Here is a 23,816-nt window from a genome sequence, read left to right on the forward strand (position 1 = left end):
ATGGTGACGGCCGGGAATGCATTGCGTGACGCGCGTAATACAATGCAGATATATACAGTTCGTCTGGGTAGCGTGGTGTTCAACTATCTTTGTTTAAGAAAGGGGCTTTGATTTTTTTTCCCGGATCCTAAGACGAGCCCGTGTTCACGCGCATTTGCTGTCTCCGACAAGCAAGGAAGCTCAGTTAATCGCGACAGGGGTCCTGTCATGCCTACACTGTAAAAACAGTTGCACCCTTTGGAGTGTATATTTGCGACACAATGATAATCGTCATCTGTTTTGCCCGCATTTCCTTTCTTTAACGCTGCCAGTCCGGTATTTCCAAGTCAGGAACGGCATGCGCGTTACCAGCATGACAGAGCATTCTTAACGGGAAAGTCACGAGAGCAGCGTTTTCAAGAAAGGAAATGTGGGCTAGACACATGGTCAATTTTGCATTTAAATTTGTTGTGTAAGTAGTGTCTGCCGCTTCGAGTAGACCGGCTCATAAACTAGAATCGAGGTATCTGCCCCATGCAAACTTTAAAAAATTTTGAAAGTGTTCGCTGAAACACCCTATATGAGTGTGCGTGCGTGCGTGCGTGCGTGTGCGTGCGTGCGTGTGTGTGTGTGTGTGTGTGTGTGTGTGTGTGTGTGTGTGTGTGTGTGTGTGTGTGTGTGTGTGTGTGTGTGTGTGTGTGTGTGTGTGTGTGTGTGTGTGTGTGTGTGTGTGTGTGTGTGTGTGTGTGTGTGTGTGTGTGTGTGTGGTGAATTTACATATGATGCCTAAACATAGGTCGTACGAATATTTTCACGGTAGGGGTAGCGGAGAAGGACTCTTTCTATCCATGACCTGAGAGTGACATTCCATTCTCTTTATACTTAAACAGGTGTCGTGACAGCATCCCGAAGCGCAGCACTGGCGACCAAAATTTTACAGAAGTGCGGGTTGAAATTTGCTCGTCGTTTCACCTTGTCCCCGCCCGCCATAATAAAGGTAACGTATATGACAGCAAAGAAGTTCGTGGTTAGGGCAGGTTTGCCCCCGTATATACCCGCTTCCGCGTAATAACAGTTTACTTTGATAACAGACAGCGCCGTTTCGTTCTGTCTTCTTTCGTCCTTGTGCAGTTTTCGCGCTCTAAATTTAGGTATCAACCGCAAGTGGTGTAAACGAACCTGGATCCTTTGTTAGACTGTCTCATTGGGGTCTTTGGGAGTTTTTTTTTCCCCGTCATTTCTGCTTATATCTTTGGATGGCCACCTGCTTTTTGTTGCGAATCCAAGTGGACGTGTCCGCGCATGTGTGCTAGGGGAAACGACGACTTCATCGGCGGCGGCCTCGAAAGAACAAACCGGCTTACAGAGCGATAGCGACAGCGAAGACACTCGTGTCTACTCGAGCTTACAGTGAGGATTTATCCTGTGAGAACTATGAACTTGCGCGGAGTCGCGCGGCTACGCGAAGAAGCACCAGCGCCACCCTGTTCTCGAGCACGTCGACTTTTCGACCTATGCGAAGTACTAAAACGAACACTCCTTTTACAGCGAAAGCTGTATATGACTAAACTTCCGTAGTTTTTTTCAGCGTCCGGCAACAAAAACGGACTAAGCGATTTCTAGCAAACCCATATGGGTGCACTGCGGCGGCACAGATGTCAAAACGTGAACAGATTAGAATGCGCTCCCCGTAAACGATAGCATGACGTCAAGATTATCGCAGTAAGCTAGAGAGGTGTCGGCGCTAAAAACAGCTGCGTTATCGATGGGGCAGACACGTATAGTTCGTACACCCGAAGAACAATATGGGTACGAGGAGCGCCGAAGGGAAAAACAACGAGAAACGGCACCGGCGCGAAACGACCACCGACGAAGAACGTTCCCGCGATGCTGAACAAAAACGGCAATGGTGAGCCCGGGTACCTCGTAACGAGCGACGACGCCAGACTCGCAACGCAAAAAAAAAAAAAAAATATGACAACCATTCCACTCTGTGAAGATGGAATGGCAGCGAAAGCACTTTTTTTTTGAGAGCTTTGACTGTCTTCAACTTTCGTCGCCATTCGTTCTTCACAGAGTGGAATGGTTGCCACATTTTTGTACCTTAACTATGCAGCGATAGCTTCAGACGACTCAACAGGCAATCTGGCTCGTTGTTTCTGGAAACTGTGGTACCCAGCCAAATTATACACACCAAAGTCAACCCCAGAAACATTTTCCTAGACGTTGCCGTCCAGGAAAACGGCAAGGCAGTTGCCGTACGGCGACTGCCTTGCTAGAAAACTTTTGTAAACGTGTGTTCCCTATTTTTCCTTTTCCTATTACTTAACAAGTTCTTTCTGTTTTATATCAAGATAAATTTTGTGTTTAAAGACAGTTATCTGTTTTGTATTACAGGAAAAAAGTTCTGTTTTCTGTTCAAAATTTTTCTGTCACATCACATTTTTTTTTTCTGTTACACTGTACAGAAGTGTGACGTGTAAAGACAATTTTTTATCGTGATGAATAACGGGCGAACCACGAACGTCGCTAAAGTCAACGCTTCAAAAGGGCATTTCTCTTCGTGAGGCAGTTGCCGCCCTCTCGAAGAGAATTTTCTATGTGGAAACGTTGACTGCAGCCGATGTTCCTTGTTCGACCGCCGTTTGTCACTTCTAGCCTCCATTTTCATGTGAACCTTTCTCATGTTTGAGTATTAGTATCGGGCGTCACATAATCATTCTAAAATAACAAATATCATGTAGATATGCAGCTGATCTCAAAGCGAAAATGAGGCTCTGCGCTCAAAGCTGAAAATGTTCAAATGCAGCGCAAAAAGAGAAAGGTCACACGTAGCACTCATGTGTGTCTCCGTTTTTACTTTACTCAGTTTTCTTGAGCTGCTGTTAAACGTGGTCAACACTTTTTCTCTCAGTGGCTGTAAGAAGTAATTTGTAATTTAGGATATTGTAGAAGAAAGTAAATTTTTCTTTTATCTTACATCAAAACAACCCTGGACAGATAAATATGAAAACAGGGATAAGAATAGAACTGTTTATGCGCACTTGGTTCAGAAAACAGGCAGCATCGCTTTTCCTGTTTTAACAGCTTAAAAGTCAATTTCCCAGGCTATAGATGAGCTTCCGCTTGCCATGGATCGCACACATACATAGAGAAGGAAGAACAGGAAAAAGCACAGTCGCGTTCATAAATTTGGAGAGCATGCGAGCCCGTGGCGGTGTGCATGCGCGCGCCGTCTGGCGGCTCGTTGCCTGCTGTTGAGAGTATCGCAGTGCGCATGCGCGTCCATCCTATCGCTGGCCTGCATGTTCGCTCGCTGCGCACCGGCGCATGGGCCGATTATCGTAATTTGCGTTCGTTGTCACCAGGGGCGCGATCGGAGACCTTTGTTCGTTTCGCGCTCTGTCCAGCTGGTGGCATGCTTGCAGAAGACTAAGCGGCAATACGCAAAATGCGCTTATACACTTTCACAATGTAAGACTTCTCAAACAACGTCTGTGTGCGCCAACAGGGAGGCGCAATAACGCAGTGGAAATATCTGAGCATAGCAGCATAGAGAAAGAAATTTCAAAAAGAGCGGACACTCCCATAGAGCCCAGCGGCCGAATTGACTGTAGCACACCAAGCGGATGGTATTGACTCCTTCCGGTTTCGGTTTTAGGCGCGTGCGTTTTCAACACATGTAGTACACGCCGCGCCAGCTCCGCTGTTCGGCACGGCATTTTTTTTTTTCGCTTCTGCTGAACCCTGCGTGGCATTGGCGTGGAATCGTTTCATTATTTAGTAAAAATGATTGCAAACGACCTTTACTAGACTCCACCGAATCCGTCAGGTGCAATTTCATAAAGAAAACGCAAGACGTCTTCTGAAATGATAAAATGTTTATTTTGCTGTATATAAATACTCGTTCCGGGCTTCTTCTACATTCATCCAAAGTTGGGACACCAGGTAAGCAGCAGTCGTTGCCATACGAAACTCCACCGAATGCCATCAGCTGAAAGAAAGTAAATTACAAGCATGTATCATTTCGGTATATTGACCTAACAGGAGTATTGCGTGTAGAGGCGAAACGTGAGTAAGTGGTGAATGAGGGGCATTACACAAATTCACTTTTACGTACATTTCGCAGCAAAGACTCCTCCCAAACAATGCCATAAAATCTGAACAAAACATCCCATTTTCAAGCACCCCTCCCTTCCCGGGCATTATTTCCTGCACTTCATGAGGAAATTATGGCAGGTCAAAAAAGAACCGACTGCTTCGTTTGAGGTGAACAAAACAATTAAATTTTATTTCGATAGTGATGCCCGTTCGAGCGAGTACGGAGGAGCACAGGGTTGCCCGTTGACGAAAAGAATGAGGCTAAAGTTGGCAGTTTCTTCATACTCCCCCCGGAATAAGCTTCAGGTCATCGGTCCATGTATTCCATGGGGTACAACAGTTGAATCGGTCTTCTCAATGTGGTTCCATTAGGCATGCGCACCATGCAAGCTCTGATTCTTCCATCTCGCCTGAGAAGCACTTCTGCCACTTGTCCAGTTTTCCAGAGTTGCCTCGGTAGATAGTGTTCATGGACTAAAACTAGAGTTCATTTTTTCAGTTCGCTTGACGAATTTGGAACAGCGAAATGTGCTGATCGGAGACTCGTCAGGTACCCCTTTTGCCAGCGACGCCAAAATTGGTCGACCATCTTTTGTCGGTAGTGCCAGCGACGAGTGAGTTGACCAGGAAGCTGAGCTACCTCTGTAGCGGAACCACTGTCAGGAAGAGTGGTCAGTCGCTTACCCACTAGAAAGTGCGATGGTGCTAGAGGTTCTGGTTCGCTCGCCTCCTTGTAGACGTAGGTCAAGGGTCTAGAGTTGATGACAGCTTCAATTTCAGTTAGGATTGTCGTGAGCTCCTCGAAGTTGCAGTAGCCGTTTCCCAAGACCTTCTTCAACGATGTTTGTACGGACCGAACCATTCTTTCCGAGAATCCTGCCCACCAAGCAGCTTTCTCAACTATAAATTTCCAGCGGATCTGGTGGCTTGTGAAGAACTTGTGAATTTATTCTCCTCTTATTGTAGTACATAGTCGCTTTAGATCCTTAGGAGCGCGCTGGAATGTCCTGGCGTTGTCAGAAAAGATCACTCGACAAACTCCTCTTCTCGAGATAAATCTTCGGAACCCCATCAGGAAGTTTGAGGTGGACATGTCGGTCACCAATTCAAGGTGTATTGCCCTGGTGACTGCACATGTGAAAATAACGATGTAAGAATTCCGGTTATTTCTTTGATCCTTTGTGTTCAGTGGGCCAGCAAAATCTACACCGGTAACATCAAAGGGTGGAGCTTGTGTCACCATCTCACGAGGCAGAGGAGCGACTGGCTCAGTAGCAGCTCGGCTGTTGAAACGGTTGCAAGTCACACATTTTTAAGCACCTTTTTTAACCATTTGCCTTCCCCGCACGATGCAGTAAGAGTCAATTCAGTAAGAGTCTCCAGTGCGCCTGCAAGCAGGAGACGGCGGTGGGTTACGCTGATCGTTAGCTCTGTGAAGGGATGGCTTGACGGTAGGATAACAGGATGCTTCACGTTGTAGGACAACTCGGCTGCACTGAGCCTTCCTCCCACTCTCAGCACTCCATCGTCGTCGTTGTTGACGCTGAGATCACGTATCGGGGAATCGCTTGGCATGCGTGTCGAGCGGCGAAGACACCGGAGTTCCTCTTGGAAGGCCTCGAATTGTACTTGAAGTATCAAAGAAGTATGTGCATTTTGAACTTCCTCTGTCGTAATAGGTCCCTCGTATTTTTGGCCGGGGTTCTTGGCGTTGTGGAAAAATGGTAAAACCCAGGCTGTCACTCGAACCAGTCTAGAGAGCGAGCTATATTTCTGCAGAGGCAAGACAGATTTCTTTACAGTCACGTTGTGAACGCGAAGCGTTCTGCTTTCCTCCTCTGCGATGATCATGTCAGCGGTGCCTTCATGCCTCGGCCAGCAAGTAGATGGCTTCGAAAGCCAAGCAGGTCCATTCCACCAAAGTGAGCTCGACTTGAGTGCCTGAGATGTGACTCCCCTTGTCACAAGGTCGGCAGGATTTTCGATCCCAGAACAGTGATTCCAGATGTCTGGATCCGATCGCTGCTGAATTTCCAACAATCTGTTGGCGACAAAGGGTTTCCATTGTTGTGCGGCACCTGGCACCCAATGCAGCGCAATAGATGAATCAGCCCACAGATACCGTCTGGCTATTGGAAGGCTCAGTGACCGCTCCAGATATTCCCTCAGTCGAGCACCTATCACCATGCCCATCAGTTTCAGTCTTGGAAGAGAAATTTTCTTAATTGCTGCTACTCGGGACTTTGAGAGGGCCAGAGTAACCTTTGCTTCCTTGACCCCGGAGATGCGCAAATATGCAACTGCGCCGTAAGCTTTGGGGCTGGCATCTGTGAAGATGTGTACTTCCTTCCAGCTATCGTTGGGTAAGCTACCATATCGTCTTGGCACTGTTATGTCCGTTAAATGGTGTAGCTGGGTGTGCCACTGCGTCCAAGCTACTTTGACTTCTGCAGGCAGAGGGGCGTCCCACTCAATACCCAATTCCCACAGCGTTTGAAACATCAACTCGGTTGTAACTGTGACCGGAGAAATGAGACCAAGTGGGTCATATATGCGAGCCGATGCCTAAAGAATGAATCGTTTGGTGTTGCTGTTTCGGTCTAGGAAATCTAAGATGGCCTCCATGGAAAATGCTAGGTGATCTCTGTCCTTATCCCCTAGAAGTCCGAGGACCCGTGAGACACCTGTTGTCGGACATTCCACGTAGCCAAGGGCGCATCCGGTTCCTTCGTCGTTGAACAGCTGTTGCAGCTTCTTGGAATTTCAGTTCCACTTACGCAGTGTCATGCTTGCTCGATTCATGACATCTAGTGCCCCTCGGTAGAAATCTGTAGCCTCCTGCACTGTGTTCGCTCCTGTTATGAGGTCGTCCACGTAAAGGCTCTCGCTGATGGTTTTTCTTATTTCTGGATAATCTCCTGTCGTGGACAGATGGTGGCGCACGGTGGCTGCGAGGAGGAATGGACTACTTGTCACGCCAAAAGGGACACGAGTCATTCTCCAGACCTCAATAGGAGGCTCTGGGCCTTCCTTCGTTGGAAGATGTCCATACCAAAGAAATCGGAGGGCATCGCGATCCGCCGGTGGCACCGAAATTTGCAGTAATGCCTTTTCAATGTCGGCACTCAATCCAATACGATGAATTCTGAAGTTCAGCAACACCTTAAGCAAATCCGGATTCAAGTTCGGTCCTGGTTCTAGGGCTTCGTTCAGAGATATACAACCTGCATCGTGAGAAGATGCGTCAAATACGACTCTAAACTTGGTCGAAAGGCTGTCATGTCTCAAAACTGCACGATGAGGCATGTAGTATAATTTGCTAACATCGTTGTTGGTTTCTTGCAATGGAAGTCGTTCTGCGAACCCTTGTTCCAGGTACTGACAGATAGCCTCGTCATACTTGATCAATATCGTCTCATCTTTCATTAACTTCTTCGTGAGGTTAGTCAGGCGTTTCTTTGCAACACCTTTGTTGTCGGCGAGTTGCATGTTCAGGGGTTTCCAGGGCAGTGCTACCTCATAGCGCTTGTCCATTGTCTCTACCGAAGCCAAAAATGTTGTCATGACTTCTTCGCTTTCTTCGTTAGTTTGGGCACAAGAGTCGATAATTCCAATGCTCTCGAGTTCCCAGAACGATTTAAGCTCCTTGGACAAGCTGGTTGTGTCGGCGAACACTCCGGAACGAAGCACTGCCACGGTTCAGCAGTAGGCAGCTGAGCTACTGCTGGGAATCGCTCCTTGCAGAGTCCAGCCAAATTCGGTCTTTCCCGCAACTAGTGCGCCTTGCAGCTTCTTGACTTCACCGCACACCAATGTCTAGTAATAGTCAGCACCGATAAAAATGTCGATCCCGCTTCCCGTCGAATGGGCTGGTGCAACAGTCCTATCTGCCAGTTCATCCATGTCCGCTTGCACCTCTTTTAGGATGTCCTCAGGAACGTGAAGCCGATCAGAGCAGATCTCCGGTATTTCCAGAGCTTCGATAGAGTGCTCTTTACGGTCGTATTGACTTCTGACTGACTGACTGAATAAACTTTATTGAAACCAGCAAGAGATGGTGGCTGGGCCTAGGCCTCCCACGTAGGGACGTCGAGGTGTTGCCTCTTCGCCGCCTCGCAGGCCTGCTGGGTCGCCCAGAGTTGGTCGTCAAGGTTGGAGCTACGCAGGGCAGAGTGCCATCTCGACGAGAGGGTCGTGGGGTTAGTGTCGGGGTATTGGTGTGTACAGTCCCAAAGCATGTGTGGAAGTATGGCTGGCTGTGTCTTGCAGATATGGCACGTGGGATTGGGGTAAATGTCCGGGTAGATCTTGTTGTAAAGTTGTAACGGGGGGTAAGTATTGGTAAGTATATAGGCGGAAAGTTGTAGCCTGCGCTCGGGATAGTTTGTTGTGTGGGCCGGGGAAGGTTCTACGCTCTAAGTAGAAGGACTTCAGAAGATCATTGTAGCGTGTCAGGCGATCCCTACCGGGGGGGGGGGGGGCAGCCTCCCTTTCTCCCGCGCGGTTAACTAGGCCTCGCGCTAGGGAGTGGTTAACCTCGTTGAGGTTGGGGAGGTGCGGATGGACGACGCCTGCATGAGCCGGGAACCAGACGAGTGTAACCTGATGGTCGGTTGAGCGGGGTGCTTGTTGCGAGATGCGCAAGGCTTGGTGTGAAATACGGCCGTTGATATAGTAGGGCAGTCATGGAGGCATTGCGGAATCAGGGTGTAGACGAGCCGTACGTAAAAATAATGAAAGATATCTATAGCGGCTCCACAGCCACTGTAGTCCTCCATAAAGAAAGCAACAAAATCCCTATAAAGAAAGGCGTCAGGCAGGGAGATACGATCTCTCCAATGCTATTCACAGCATGTTTACAGGAGGTATTCAGAGACCTGGATTGGGAAGAATTGGGAATAAGAGTAAATGGAGAATACCTTAGTAACTGGCGCTTCGCTGATGATATTGCCTTGCTTAGTAACTCAGGGGACCAACTGCAATGCATGCTCACTGACCTGGAGAGGCAGAGCAGAAGGGTGGGACTAAAAATTAATCTGCAGAAAACTAAAGTAATGTTTAACAGTCTCGGAAGGGAACAGCAGTTTACAATAGGTAGCGAAGCACTGGAAGGGGTAAGGGAATAAGTCTACTTAGGACAGGTAGTGACTGCTGATCCGGATCATGAGAGTGAAATAATCAGAAGAATAAGAATGGGCTGGGGTGCGTTTGGCAGGCATTCTGAGATCGTGAACAGCAGGTTGCCATTATCCCTCAAGAGAAAAGTTTGTAACAGCTGTGTCTTACCAGTACTCACGTACGGGGCAGAAACCTGGAGGCTTACGAAAAGGGTTCTACTTAAATTGAGGACGACGCAACGAGCTATGGAAAGAAGAATGATAGGTGTAACATTAAGCGATAAGAAAAGAGCAGATTGGGTGAGGGAACAAACGCACGTTAATGACATCTTAGTTGAAATCAAGAAAAAGAAATGGGCATGGGCAGGACATGTAATGAGGAGGGAAGATAACCGATGGTCATTAAGGGTTACGGACTGGATTCCGAGGGAAGGGAAGCGTAGCAGGGGGCGACAGAAAGTTAGGTGGGCAGATGAGATTAGGAAGTTTGGAGGGTCAACATGGCCACAATTAGCACATGACCGGGGCAGTTGGAGAAGTATGGGAGAGGCCTTTGCCCTGCAGTGGGCGTAACCAGGCTGATGATGATGATGATGATATAGTTGATAACGGCGGAGCGGGAATCAGAGACGATGGTATGGCATGTTAGGTCCAGTGTGGCTAGCGCGATGGCCACTTCTTCAGCTTCCTCAGCGTGTGGGGTTACTAGGCTGATAGCATGGTGGAGAGAGCCTTCACGCGTGGTGACGGCTGCAAAGCGGGTACCGTGGGGATATTCGGCGGCGTCGAGGAAACTCACACCGTCGTGGCGAGTAAGGGATTAGGTGAGAACCGTGGCACGTGCTGTGCGACGTGCGTGGTTGTATTCGGGGTGCATGTTTCTGGGGATAGGGTCGGCGTGAAACCAAGCTCGTATGGTGGAGGGGATCTGGTGCTTATGGCCGTGTTGAAGGTGGTAGGTGATGCCGTGCGAGGTGAGGATATGGCGACCCGTCGCTGTGAGTGAGTCTCTCCAGCTGAGAGCGACGTTGGGCCTCGATGAGCTCGTCCAGTGTGTTATGGACGCCTAGTTGAAGGAGGAGGTCAGTGCTGGTGCAACCGGGGAGGCCGAGGGCTTGTTTATAGGCACCGCATAGGAGGATGTTGAGCTTGGTTTGTTCAGCCTTGTACCAGTTTATATACGCAGCAACGTAGGTGATTTGGCAAATTACGAATGACTGGATTAATCGGAGCAGATTCTCCTCTTTCATACCCCCACGGCGGTTGGAGACCCGCTTCAAAAGTCTCATGGTGTTGACTGTATTCATCTTGATTTTGGCAAGGGCCATGCCATTCGCTCCGTTCGCCTCCATGAGCAAGCCGAGCACACGGATATTGGCGACGAGGGGTATGGGGCTGCCATCCGTGAGATCAAGCGCAATGTCTTCGTAATGGCGTTTAGCGGTGGAGTATTTTGGACGGCGGTCACGGAGAGTAGGCCTGTAGAGGAGGAGTTCGGACTTCGCTGGGGAGCAGCGAAGCCCCGTGCCTTGGATATAGGTCTCGACTGTTTCAATGGCGGATTGTAGTGCCGTCTCTATTTTGCCGTCACTGCCTTGGTGGGCCCAGATAGTTATATAGTCAGCGTATATGGTGTGGGTGACACCGTCCACTTGCTGCAACTCCTTGGCAAGACCGATCATGACAAGATTAAAAAGCATTGGGGAGATAACGGAGCCCTGGGGGGTTCCCGCGCTGCCCAGTCTGGGCGTCGGAGAGGAGATCCCCCACCGAAATGAAGGCCGTGCGATTAGAGAGAAAGTTTCTGACGTAATTATAAGCGCGCGCACCGATATTAAGGCGTGAGATGTGGTCAAGAATGGTGGAATGGGCTATGCTGTCAAATGCTTTTTCGAGGTCGAGGCCGAGTATAGCTTTAGTAGTACGTGTTCTATCTTCTAGAATGTGGTGCTTAAGTTGTAGCATGACGTCTTGTGTCGACAGGTGGGCCCGGAAGCCAATGATAGAGTGAGGATACGCTGCAGTGCCTTCCAGATGGGTGTTAATTCGCGTGAGGAAGGCATGCTCCATAACCTTTCCCACACATGAGGTAAGTGAGATGGGGCGAAGATGATCGAGGCTGGAAGGTTTGCCAGGTTTGGGAATAAGGATGACCTTTGCTGTTTTTCAGGCCGGCGGAGTGGCACCATTACGCCAGCAGTCATTGATATAATCTGTCAGGTGGGTGACAGAGGCATCATCCAGATTACGGAGGGCTTTGTTAGTGACCCCATCGGGGCCTGGGGCAGAGCGGCTGTTTAATTTATGCAGGGCGGCTTGGATCTCCGCGACACTAAAGTCCTCGTCCAGTGGGGGGTTGGGGGCCCCGGTGTAGGAGCCATGAGGTTGCCCTGGGCCCAAGGGAAGATACTTGTTGGTGAAGTAGTCCAAGACTTGGGCGCGGCCCTGTTTCTTCGTTTCTGTATAGAGAAGTTTCGTGAGGCGATCTTGTTGGGAAGAGCGGGTGGCTTAACTATCGAGGAGGTGTCTGAGAAGATTCCAAGAAGAGGGACAGTGGATCTGTCCGTCAGCAGTATTGCACAGTTCATTCCACTGCTGACGGCTCAGAGTGAGGCAATGGGCTTCGATTTCCTTATTGAGGAGGACTATTTTAGCGCGGAAGCGCCTGTTGAGACGTTGCCCCTTCCAGCGGGATAGGATGGATGTTTTAGCCGCGAGGAGATGGGCCAGTCTGCTGTCCATGCGCTCGACGGGGGCATCGGTGGTAACGGTGTGCGTGGCTGCTTGGTATCGGAGTGGAGATTTCGGGTCCATGCATCAATGTCCGCTATGCGTTCCGCGTGCTGGTCAGCGGATCGATGCTTGCGAAATGCATCCCAGTCAACCCAAGTGAACTCACGGGGTTTGGCGGTAACTGCAGCTATACGAGGGATAAGTATGGCAATGATGGAATGGTCACTATCGAGATCATGTTGTGTGTTGCTCCATTGGGCGTTGGTGACGTTCTTGGTAAATGTCAGGTCGGGGGTCGTGTCGCGGGAAGTGGAGCTACCGAGGCGTTGGGGAAGGTGGGGTCTGTAATGAAAGTGAGGCCGAAGTCTTGGGAGTCTTTCCAGAGGTTTTGAGCCGCCGTCGTCGAGTAGCCATATCCCCATACCGTGTGGGGCAGATTGAAGTCTCCACCGATAAAGAGGGGGTTGGTGCCAGCTACGTTAAGGGCCTTCTTGAAGAGGGTGAGAAAACGGCTTCGAACTTTGGCAGAGGGATGGCTGTACACGTTAAGGAGAAAAATACTTTCCTTACGTCTCCTGGTGGGGATAAGTTCAACGAGGTGTTCGATGTTTCGGTCGTGGAGATTGTGTTCAATGGCGGTGATTCTCTTCTGGACGAAAGTGCAGAGGCGGCGAGAAGCATGTGACGGGATGAAAGGTTGGTAACCTGGGAGGGTGACCGAATTGTACCCTCATCCGGCAACCGGACGTCATCATGATTCAGGAAACCCATATCGATTCGGTCACCCTCCCAGGTTACCAACCTTTCATCCCGTCACATGCTTCTCGAGAGATAAGTGGTTCTTGTGGGCAAGGAAAGGTTGGTAACTTGGGAGGGTGACCGAATCGATATGGGTTTCCTGAATCATGATGACGTCCGGTTGCCGGGTGAGGGTACGAAGGAGTTGACGGATGACTGGCTGTTTGCGGAGATAGCCTCGGCAGTTCCACTGCCAGATAAGTGTATCTCTGTTAGTGTGGGCCATGATGGGGATTGGGGGATGCCGTCAAGGGCATTGCCGGGGTTTCGAGGGCAGGGGGAGCGGGCATGGGGAGAGTTTGTAGGTGCGTTTCAATGTTTGTGACGCGCTGTGCCAGGGCGAGAACGGCTGTTGCATGGATTCGACTGCGTTCTGGAGTGTGTTCATCGTGCTTTGAAGTGAGACTAGCATGTCCTTAACCTCTGAGCGCACTTGGCCCGTGGCTCCCTCTTGAAGGGCCCGCTTTTTGGGGGCTGGTGTCAGTGGAGCGTCGTGGCTAGAGGAGTGGGACGCTTCGGCGGGTGGTGTAGGAGCGGGGGTCTTGGATTGTTTAAGATCGTGAACCTCTTGCGAGAGCTTGTGGATTAGGTCGCGCATAATGGCATTTTCTTTTTTGAGGTGAGCTATTTCTGCGTTATCATTGGTGTTCATGGACTATGGAGAAGGTGTGGTGCGAGCCTCTCGCGAGGCGCCCTTAAGGGCTTCTGCGAAGGTCACCTTGTTCGTAGGAGACTTGGCGGGTGGGGTAGACGTAGATCTGGATCGGGAACAGCGCTGTCTCGAACGTGAAGGGGTCCGGGAACAATGTTGTCTCGAGCGTGATGGAGACCGGGATCTGAAGCGGGGCTTGGAGATCAAGGGCGGGAAGTGGCTTTCTTGAAGGGTGGCTTGCATTGCTGCTCGGCGTTCCCCAATGCACTTGCGAATAACGTACGGAGTCTTGCAGCGAGCCGTACACGATTTGTCCGCTGTAAGATGAGGGCCGCCGCACAGTGAGCATTTGGGGTTACACGTGTGATCGGGAGGTGGGTTGCGGACTCCGCAACCTCGGCAGATCTTGTTATTGGGAAAAGGGCAGACATCCATGCGATGTCCGAGGCGGCCGCATTGGTAGCAAATTTCTATTCGCTTGCGGAATAATGAGCATGGGATTAAGGTAGCTCCGTACCGGATCAAATATGGCACGTCGGTGCCACTGAAGGCGATAACGCTGGTTGTCGTTCCAATGCGTTTTGCGGCTAGTGCGAGGGTGTTGCGGGTATTGACGATATTGGCGTTGATTTGCTGTGGGGTATCAGAGAGGGGGATTCCGCGGATGACTCTCTTCGTGGTGTCTTCGGCGGCCGTCTCATACGCGTTAACATCATGTGTGACCCCATTGACTTGAATGGATTTTATGCAGACATACCGGTCGGCGTTCTGCAGACTTGGCGTACTGACAACGACAATGTTTTGTTGAGTGTTGGGGCACGCGGTGTCTTGTTGAATATCTACTGGGCTGAGCTGTGCGGCTTGGAGAACGGCTGTAGTCACGGTAGGACCACCAATTTTGGCGATTTCGAGGGCTCCCTTGGGGCGAATGATAATCTTGATTAGGTTGGAAGGTAGCGGAGGCATGCGTCCAGCCTTGAGAACTTGTGCTTTGACTGGTGGCCTGGTCTTGGAGCGAGAACGAGTGCTTGAGGTTTGGGTGGGGTCAGTTTGGGGTGAAGAGTCGTCCCTCAGCTTCGCCGGTTGGCGAAGGCGAGTTATTCGCCAGCCCGTCTCGGTGGCCACTTCGCGCTCCATGCTCGTTGCTGGGGCAGAGAAACTTGATCGGCGTTACGGAGCTCGCTCGAGTACGCGCCACGCATTCGGTGCGCCTGGCGTGCACGCGCGGCGGCGGCGTGGGCGATTCACAAAAATGTTCGCAGCACAGGAAAATGTCCGTAGCACAGAGAAATGGAGTGTCCCACCTGAAAATGAGGCGTCTACGGAGTCCTGGTATCTTCACGGATCGATTGGTGTAAAAATTAGGCCACAATTCGCAAGAAAATGCTGCAAAATCATTTCACGAACACGGAGCCGACGCGAGCACGTCTACATTCCTCGGCGATCGCAGCGCCTCCTCCTATTGACTTCTTAGTCAAATTTTTACTCTTCTGCGCTTCTCTTTGATAATGTTTCCTGCTCCTCCGAATGGGTAGATTGTGATGTCCTCTTCACCTAGGACCTCTAGTTGCAGTTCACGTGAAAGTCTTTTAGTGACAAAGCTTCGTTGGCTACCTCCGTCAAAGAGTAGACGAGTGAGCGCTCTTCTTCGTCCCTCTGCCCATACTTGAGCGGTTTGGAGCAACACCAGTTGGCACCTTTTCAGATTTCTTTTCTGTCCAAGAGTGCAACTCTGTGGCTTTGTTCTCGGGTGGCTTCCATGTCGGGTCACACATCTGAGTCAGATGTCTTCTGCCACATTCCTTGCACTTTATTCTTTTGCTGCGGCATTCCCTTGAAGTGTCCCCGTTTATGCAGCATCGGAAGCACCGGCCAGCTGCAGTGAGCCTTTTCTTCTTTTCATCCAATGAGATCTTCGCCTGACAATTGTGGGTCGCATGATCTTTTGCATCACAGAATGCACATGGATCGGATTGCTTCGAAGCACCCGCAGAAAAAAGAGAAGCTGTTGACCCTTTTTAAGCTTTGCTCTTTTCTTTGTTCTCTGGCTGCGAGATTACCAGGTTGCAGTGCCTTTTCCCTGCTCTCTACTTCTGTTTTAAGAAAAGCTTGCAAACTCTTGATGTTGATCCCGTCATCTTTGCTTGCAGCGGAAAGTCCGTTGTGGTATCTGATAACAAGATCGGTTGGCAGCATTCGCAGGAGTGCGGAGGAGAGCAGGGCGCCCTAACTGTCTGTTTTGACTCCGAGCGCCGTGAGACCAGCGATAGTGCGTTGCAGGTGGTCATTAGGTCGACGTAGGCCGATGTGCTCCCTTTCGTTCTGTACCGGTGGCAAATCGAGTAATTGAGTCAGGTGTTCTTGAATCAGCACGTCTCGTCGACCGAAGCGCTCTTTCAGAAGTTCGATGACAGTGGTGTAATTTGCCTCAGTCGCTTGAATGCCGGCAATGGCTGCTGCGGCTTTTCTCCAAAGCACCGATCGCAAGTACAGAAACTTCTCGGCGTTGGAGAGGCCGTCGCTTCCGTGCACCGCTTGCTCGAACTGCTCCCAGGACTGCCACTCCGTGGTGGCGCCGCTAAATCGTTGTAACTCGAGCTTCGGCAGTTTCACTTTGCACTTTGCCCCCGCCGGAGGGCCGTCGGTCTGCGCCCGCGTCGCCGCCATTTCTGCTTGTTTTGTTCGCAGGTGTTTTTCTGCTTGGCGAAGTTTTGCCATGTGTGCGACTTCTGTACACTGATAATGCCCGAGAGTTTGCTACATTGCAATTTATGAACGCGGCTGTCTAGTGCGTCCATGAGCGGCTACTCTCAACTTATTTATGACTGTTTTCTTAGACTGCCAAGATATGCTGCCTGTGTAAAAAAAAAAAAGCAGGAACGCCGGCTGGTGACGCAGCACTTTTTTTTCAGAATTACATAGGCGATGTATAAAATTCTTGTGCTTTCCGAGCGGTTTATGTAACATGCATAGTGACAGAGTGAAACTAAAGTTACTGGGTGTTCTGTTGTTTTGTATTTCTTGTTATGCATCAAGCACAACAGTATTTGGGTATGTACCGTAGCATTTCAACATAAAACATAATATGTATGCTGACTTCAGTTATTGCATGGCTCGGCTTACAAGCTCAAAATTTGAAGCATGTGTTTTGAATACCACCTGGCCATTGGTCTCAAGCTCGAAATGCGTATGTATAAATGAGCAAAGGATAAGTGGAAAAAAGGAAGTATCATGGGCCTCGTATTGACCAGGTTTTTTATTGACTGCGATCGTCACGATCTGCGAAAAACAAGTGCGATATGGGTCGAGTGACTCGAGGCGAAAGCGCGCGGAGAAATCATGCGAGTACCTGGTGCACGTGAGGACGTGGAATTCTCGCGCGACAAGTGTGCCTTCGCGTGCCACGAGCACGGAATAACCGCCTGTGTTGAGCAACAAACGCGTACACGTGTACCCGCGTCAAGCGTGCAATACGCGAACGATCCCTACAATGAACTCCTATTATCGTAGCATCGCTAACACCGCGAGCACTTCGCTGAAGTATCTTCTAAAACAGTGCCGAAAATCACAAGCAAGGTGTACTTATACCTCGCACACGCGGGTGTTTGTTGTAGGCTTGAAATTCTCCCGGCCGGTTCTGTGTCACCACGCAGAACGACGCTCTCGGTCATTTCTCCCGGCCGGAATCTAGAAAAAAAAGTCTTTCCAGACTCAGTTCGGTTGCTGCATCCGAAGGCGCAGCAGCCAGGCACGATTTCCTTGCAACCAAATTCAAGCGCGACAATCGGAACACAAAAAAACGTAGGGAACCTGCGCTACCTGCGCTCTAACTCAGCCGGCCCGCCCGGCGCTTGGAAGGTGTATGGCGCCCCAGAGGTCACGTGGCACGGTTGTGCCAATGAACGCGCCGGCGGCGCGGGAAAAACGAATGCGGTACTCTGAAATTTTTTCCAGTGACTCTAGTTCGGCACGCGCTCCCGTGGTCCGTATACTTTTGCTCACGGGTGTACACCTTAGGTGGGGAATCTTCTCGGCTTGCTGAGGCACGATCGACCAGCTAAAGTTGCAACGGCGCGCTTCCACCGGCCCGGTGACGGCAGCGGATACCTATTGGTGGGACGACGCAACTTCAGTTAGAACGCAGGCGGTGGCTTGCTCGGACAAGGAATGCTGCATAATACAACCAGCCAGAGATCGGCGTCTGCAGGCGGCGATGCCTTCTCCCCCACCATCTCCCCTCACTACGGTGACCTATAAATATATATAATTTCACTTTCGCGCGTCACTCAATGATTTCGGATTTTCCGCGAAGCACCATTGCCGTACCAACGGGACATAAAACCAATGAAACATCTCTCTTGAAGTTTCGTCGTACCACTGATAGGTATCCGCTGCCATCGATGCGCGCGGTTGCACCTAAAGAGTAAATATCTTGCATCGTGGTATCGGCCAGACAGCCGTGACAGAAGCGGGGAAAGCAAGCGCTTCCGTAGTTGAAAAACATCGCCGAGATCGGACGAAGGGGATCGAAGATGCCGCGCCGCTGCTTCGCGAACAACAAACACTACTGGCGGCGGCGGATGCAAATTCCCGTGAACGGCGTGCTCGCGGGTGCGCAGCGAGCGAGCAAGCAGGCCAGCAAGATAGGATGGACGCGCATGCGCACTGCCATACTCTCGACAGCAGGCACCGAGCCGCCAGACGGCGCGCGCATGCAGACGGCCACAGGCTCGCATGGTCTACAAATTTATGAACGCGACTGTACATGCCCTTTCATAGGCAAGCGAAGTAAATAAATACGCACATCTTTGCGTATAATACACACTGCTGGCCAAGTTACGGAACTCCCCGGACCCTGTCAGTAAATATGTTTTGAATTAGTCACGGCAGGTATTCAAGCACAAGTTTGCGACATATCATGAAGATGTGTGTGCAGTGTGTATGAGGCATTATGGTAGGTGTGCATAATGCCACAGTGTCAAGATATTGTGAAGTGCACATTGAAGAGATGTGAGTATTTTCAATATGCAGATACAATCGAATGCTTTTTGGATATAAAAAGAAACTGCTGTGCAAAGTCAGATATTTGTTTAACCATCGTAGCTGAGTGGCAACATAGAGAGTGCTCTCACCTGAAAATTGTTTCACTCCAACGCTTGTTGTTGTTTTTTTTTTTCTATGAATGAATGCTGATGTGTTACGTGCATAAACCACGATATTATTATGAGGTCAGCCGTAGTGGGGGACAATGGATTAATTTTGCTCACTAGGAGATGTTTAGCGTGCCCCTAATGCACGAAACAGAGGCGTTTTTGCATTCCGCCATCAAAATGCAGCCGCCGCGGCTGGGATTGGATCCCGCGACCTCGTGCTTAGCAGAACAACAGTACAGCCGTTTAGACACTGCGACGGGTGTTCTTTTTTTTTTTCTCGGTAGACCAAGGAACCAGATACTTTATTGAGTCATGCGTGACAAAGAGCACGTGGCAGCACTAACACTGTGGTAAATGCTGCTACAAAGAAGCAAGCTACAGTTTGTGTCGTACAAAAATAGAAAAGTGTTTTATTTTAAAGCAAGAAAAACTGACAGTTAAATAGGCCATATGAAAACGAAACAGAAACAGCGCGAACTGCATACTACAGTGAAAGAGAGCCAGCTTATACCAAACCATATTGATGCGGGGAAAAAACCGTCGAAGTGGCCTCAGCATTAGGTTGATGAAGACTTTTGCTTTAAAACTCAATCATGAAGAGATTATGGAGAAAACTTTTGGTGCAAGGCCGTGCTCTTTGCTTGGGCGCTGGATCTTGCTTCCTCTTTCAGTCTGGTTCCTTTCTCAGGGTGTCATGCTGTGACTGACCTAAATACAACAGAGGTGCTTTAATATACATATGGCAGTAGCATGATTGTACAGAACTCAGTGAAGCACAATGCATTTCTTTTGAAGAGTGGTCAACAAAGCCCTGCAGTGTGTGTGTAGCGAGTACCGTGCGGGAGGCCACTTCCAAATCATGTTTATGCAAGCCAGACGTCAATTTCGTTTCAGGTAACCACAGAATATTAGTACGTGGCCAGTCAGTGGCACCGTATATACTTTGAAACAATGAGCACTCACCATGGGGCATATTGTACACGCCCTTCCTCACGCTCACAATACATACGCACACAGCACGCACGCAACATACACATGCACACGCACACAACACACATACACACAACGCACACACAACTCCCATGTTGGTGGTCGCTGTTTGTTTCAAAAATGTAGAAGCCTATACAGAACATTGCACTGACAAGCTTCATTTTATTATTGCGAATATGCACAAGCTAGAGGATGTGAGAACCTCAGGTAACTCAGGCGTCTGTGGTTTCCTTTTTAAGTACACTTAAGCATACAAAAGGCGACAGATTCAGAACGACTATTGCTTCCTTTTAAAGGAACAGTCAGTGAAGACAAAGAAAAAAAAAGATCTCAGGCTGGTCTCCACCGGTTCACCTACAAGTGTAATTACCACCCTACCACTGTCTTGGTGGATTTGTTGGTTCTTTTTATGCGTGTCACCTATTCCTGACAATATTGATACATGCATATTGCGTGTTTCTTGTGGGCGATGCACGCGGGCGCCCCGACGAAGACGACGAACGCTTTCTGGCTCTCGAGCTGTCGCCTGAACTGGCCAGCGCTGCAGTTATCCTTTATAAATATGCTTTGTAAATAGTCTCCAGTTATTAATCCTTCGTTCACGTAACATTTTGGTGGAGGGTGTGGCTCCCCGTCCTCGCCACGGAGCTCCGTAGCGGCCGCACCGTCCTGCTTTCAGCCATGGCTCCCAGTGACGACACCTCGTCTGCTTCTACTCCTGCGACCCCGACAACAACATACGTCACGGTTACCAATCCCCGCGATCCTGGCATTTTCTCCGGCCAAGATAATGTCGACGTTGAGGGCTGGTTCATCCTCTATCAGCGTGTTAGCCGACACAACCGCTGGGACCCTACCATTATGCTAGCGAATGTCCTCTTCTACTTGGCCGGAAGTCCCCGTATCTGGTTCCGGACCCACGAGGACGAGATCTCTAGCTGGGATGCTTACAAGGAGAAGCTCAGCGAACTCTTTGGAATTCGAACCGGTCGGCAGCTGGCTGCTAGAAAAGAGCTTGGTACCCAAGTTGAATCTTCTACTGAATCATATCTCTCGTACATATAAGACGTGCTCGCTCTTTGCCAGAAAGTCTACGAGAAAACGGCCGAGGTTGACAAAGTCTATCGCTTCTCGGCCTTTTGGCAAAGATCAAAGTGTAGGTTGACAAAGTCGTCCACGTACTCAAAGGTATCGTGGACGACGCGTGAAACTTGTTGGTCTTCAACTTTGTGTCCATCGACGTCATTGTCAAGGAATGCGGCCGCTTTGAGCTCGCCAAAAGCCGCCGCGTCATTCCACAGTTCTCCTGGCTCCCTAACACGGCTGCGACGTCGTCCTGCGTCGATCTTCCCGCTTCAGCGCCCTCGAGTGAGCACGTCACACGTATTCTTCGCCGCGAGCTGGAGGCTACAAGTTCTGCGCCGTTCCATCCACGCCCACTTGACCCCACCATTGACCAACCAGCCCCAGCGATATCTCTCATTCAGGCAGTTGTGCGGCAAGAACTTGCAAACCTCGGTTTTCCTGGTTCCTGCTCCATCTCCGGACCTTACGCCCGACCGGTGCCGACAGCCACGCCTCACAGCGATCTGTATTCCCCTTCTAGGTGCCGCAACCCTGCTGACTGGAGAACTCCAGACGATAAGCCCATTTGCTTCCGTTGCCTCCGCATTGGCCACGTCGCTCGCCACTGCCGCACCTCCTGGACGTCACCTTATTCGAGCTCCTTTTCCCCGTCTCCTGGCCCATACGCCGACCCGCGCCGTTACTTGCCTCGTCGTATGCCTCCTACCTCTTACGTATCCGTCGATGACTGTCGTCCTGCTCGCTCGCCGTCGGTCCCCGTCGCTCCAACCACGCCGCTATTCGTCGCCGACCAATTATGGACCCTCGGGGACGGAAAACTAGTCCATGCAGCTCCTGGGGGTAGTGCTGCATTATCTTCGTCGCGTCGAAATCTCCCAACGAACCAGAACTTGATGTTCACGTCGACGGTGTCCCTTTGACGCCGTTAATAGATCCTGGAGCCCAGGTTTCCATAATGAGTTGTAACCTCCGTCGTTGGCTGAGGAAGGTTCTCACGCCTGCTACTACACGAGCCGTACGCGTGGCCGATGGCAGCACTGTTGATGTCACTGGAATGTGTACTTCCCGTGTAAGTATCGCCGACCGCCACGTTCCTGTTATTTTTACAGTGCTGACCAATTGTCACCATGACCTAATCCTCGCACTCGACTTTCTCACGGCGCATTCAGCTTTGATCGACTGTTCTGCCGGTACCGTTTGCCTCGAACTTCCTCTACTCGCGCATATTCGCGCCGAACTGCCGAACTTTAGTACGACCGCCTTCGTCCGCCTGCCGCCTAAAGCCTTGACTTTCGTCGATTTGCTATCATTTTTCCTGTGCCCGATGGTGAATAGGTTGCCGCACGTGTTCCTGATGTTCTTTTGATGCGCAGTATCACTGTGCCCCACTCCGTCGTCACCGTCGCCGATAACCGGACATGCCTCCCCGTCGTCAATTTTTGCCTGACAAAGGAAGTTCTACTCAATGCATATCGGTTGCAACGCTGTGTGCTATAGGAAATGACCACGTCACGACGTTTTTAGTAGACGCCTGCTCAGATTCTTCACCATGTACGCAGAATGTTACTTGCCCTGACGCAACATTTCGTCACATAATTGCTGCGGACTATTACCTGAACAAGCAGCAGCTCTGTGTCGCCTTTTGGTTTCCTACCACATCTTCGACCTCAACAATCGGCAATGGGGCCAGACTTCAATTGTTAAGCATCATATAAATGCTGGTGATGCCAGTCCTATTCATCGCCGGCCATATCGAGTTTCTACTTCAGAGCGTAAGGTTATTCAAAATGAAGTGAACCAGATGCTTGCCAAAGGCATTGCTGGACCTTTGTCGAACCCTTTGGCGTCGCCCGTGGTGCTTCGTAAAAAAGAAAGATGGCACATGGCGTTTCTGCGTAGATTATCGCCACCTAAACCGCATTACCAAGAAAGACGTCAACCCCTTGCGTAGTATTGACGACGGCCTCGATTGTCTCCACAGTGATAACTACTTTCATCAATAGACCTTCGGTCTGTTTACTGGCAAATTTCTTTGGATAAAAAAGACCAAGATAAGACCGAGTTCGTCACCCCCGATGGTCTATATCAATTCAAGGTTATACCATTCAGTCTATGCAACGCCCCGGCAACGTTCGAACGTATGACGGACTCTTTGCTTCAAGGGTTCAAATGGCCAACATACCTCTGGTACCTAGACGACATTTTCGTATATTCGCCTACATTGAGCGATTATCAGCTGTTCTTCGAGTCTTCCGCGAGGCTGGGCTCCAACTGAATTCATCGAGGTGTCACTTCGGTCGTCGGCAAATTACAGTGCTTGGCCACCTCGTCGATGCTTGCGGTATTCAACCAGACTCGGAGAAAATTCGTGCTGTCACGTCTTTTCCTGTACCTCAGTCTGTCAGAGACGTGCGAAGTTTTGTAGGACTCTGCTCCTACTTCCGACGCATCGTTAAAGACTTTGCAGTGATGCCCCAACACTTACTGAACTTCTGAAGAAGGACGCGCCGTTTACGTGGGGCCCCGCTCAAACTGTAGCATTTGCCCACCTCACCAACATTCTCACCACGCCACCTATACTGGCCCACTTTGACCCGTCCTTTCCTACAGAGGTGCGTACCGATGCCAGTGGTCACGGTATCGGACCCGTCTTAGCCCAGCGCTAACAAGGTAAAGTTCGCGTTATCGCCTACGCTAGCTGCCTCCTCACAGCAGCGGACAGCAACTATTATGTTACAGATCGTGAATGTCTGGCTGTCGTCTCGGCGGTTTTGAAATTCTGCCCGTACTTGTATGGCACCCAGTTCTCTGTAACCACGGGCCACCACGCACTCTGCTGGGTTTCCTCATTCAAGGATCCTACCGGCCGGCTTGGCCGCTGTGCTCTGCGGCTGCAAGAATATTCCTATGCAGTACGACTCGGAACCGAACATAATAAGCGAGTAGTGCAGCCATGGTGCAGGCGTTCGCAAACGTCTATCAAAGCTCCGTAAGTAGCTCTGATACGTGATACCTTCGCTCTATTCGAGCAGTAGCAGTTTCTAAGGCTTTAATTTTTTGGGTGAATAAAGTTTACTCATTTTTATGTCACGTAATTAGTAATGGCTTAATGGGCGTCGATTAATGGTGCACGTGGTTTGCAGTTACTGTTTATGCGGTGTCGTTATTGCGTAGCGTATTAGCAGAATGGTTAGAGCGGCTCGTGCG

The 23,816-nt window shown here is 50.2% G+C and overlaps 1 protein-coding gene across 2 annotated transcripts in view; it reads left to right on the plus strand.

Moving 5' to 3' along the window:
• LOC126540288 (uncharacterized) overlaps positions 1 to 23,816 on the plus strand; it is an 87,507-nt gene that overhangs the window by 19,402 nt on the left and 44,289 nt on the right. For both annotated transcript variants that reach the window (XM_050187092.2, XM_055075944.1), the window contains exon 2: positions 870 to 976. In XM_050187092.2, the coding sequence (XP_050043049.1) occupies positions 870 to 976 (107 nt within the window). The remainder of the gene's footprint in view (positions 1 to 869; positions 977 to 23,816) is intronic.

This window comes from Dermacentor andersoni, chromosome 2, assembly GCF_023375885.2.
Source record: "Dermacentor andersoni chromosome 2, qqDerAnde1_hic_scaffold, whole genome shotgun sequence".
Lineage (NCBI taxonomy): Eukaryota > Metazoa > Arthropoda > Arachnida > Ixodida > Ixodidae > Dermacentor > Dermacentor andersoni.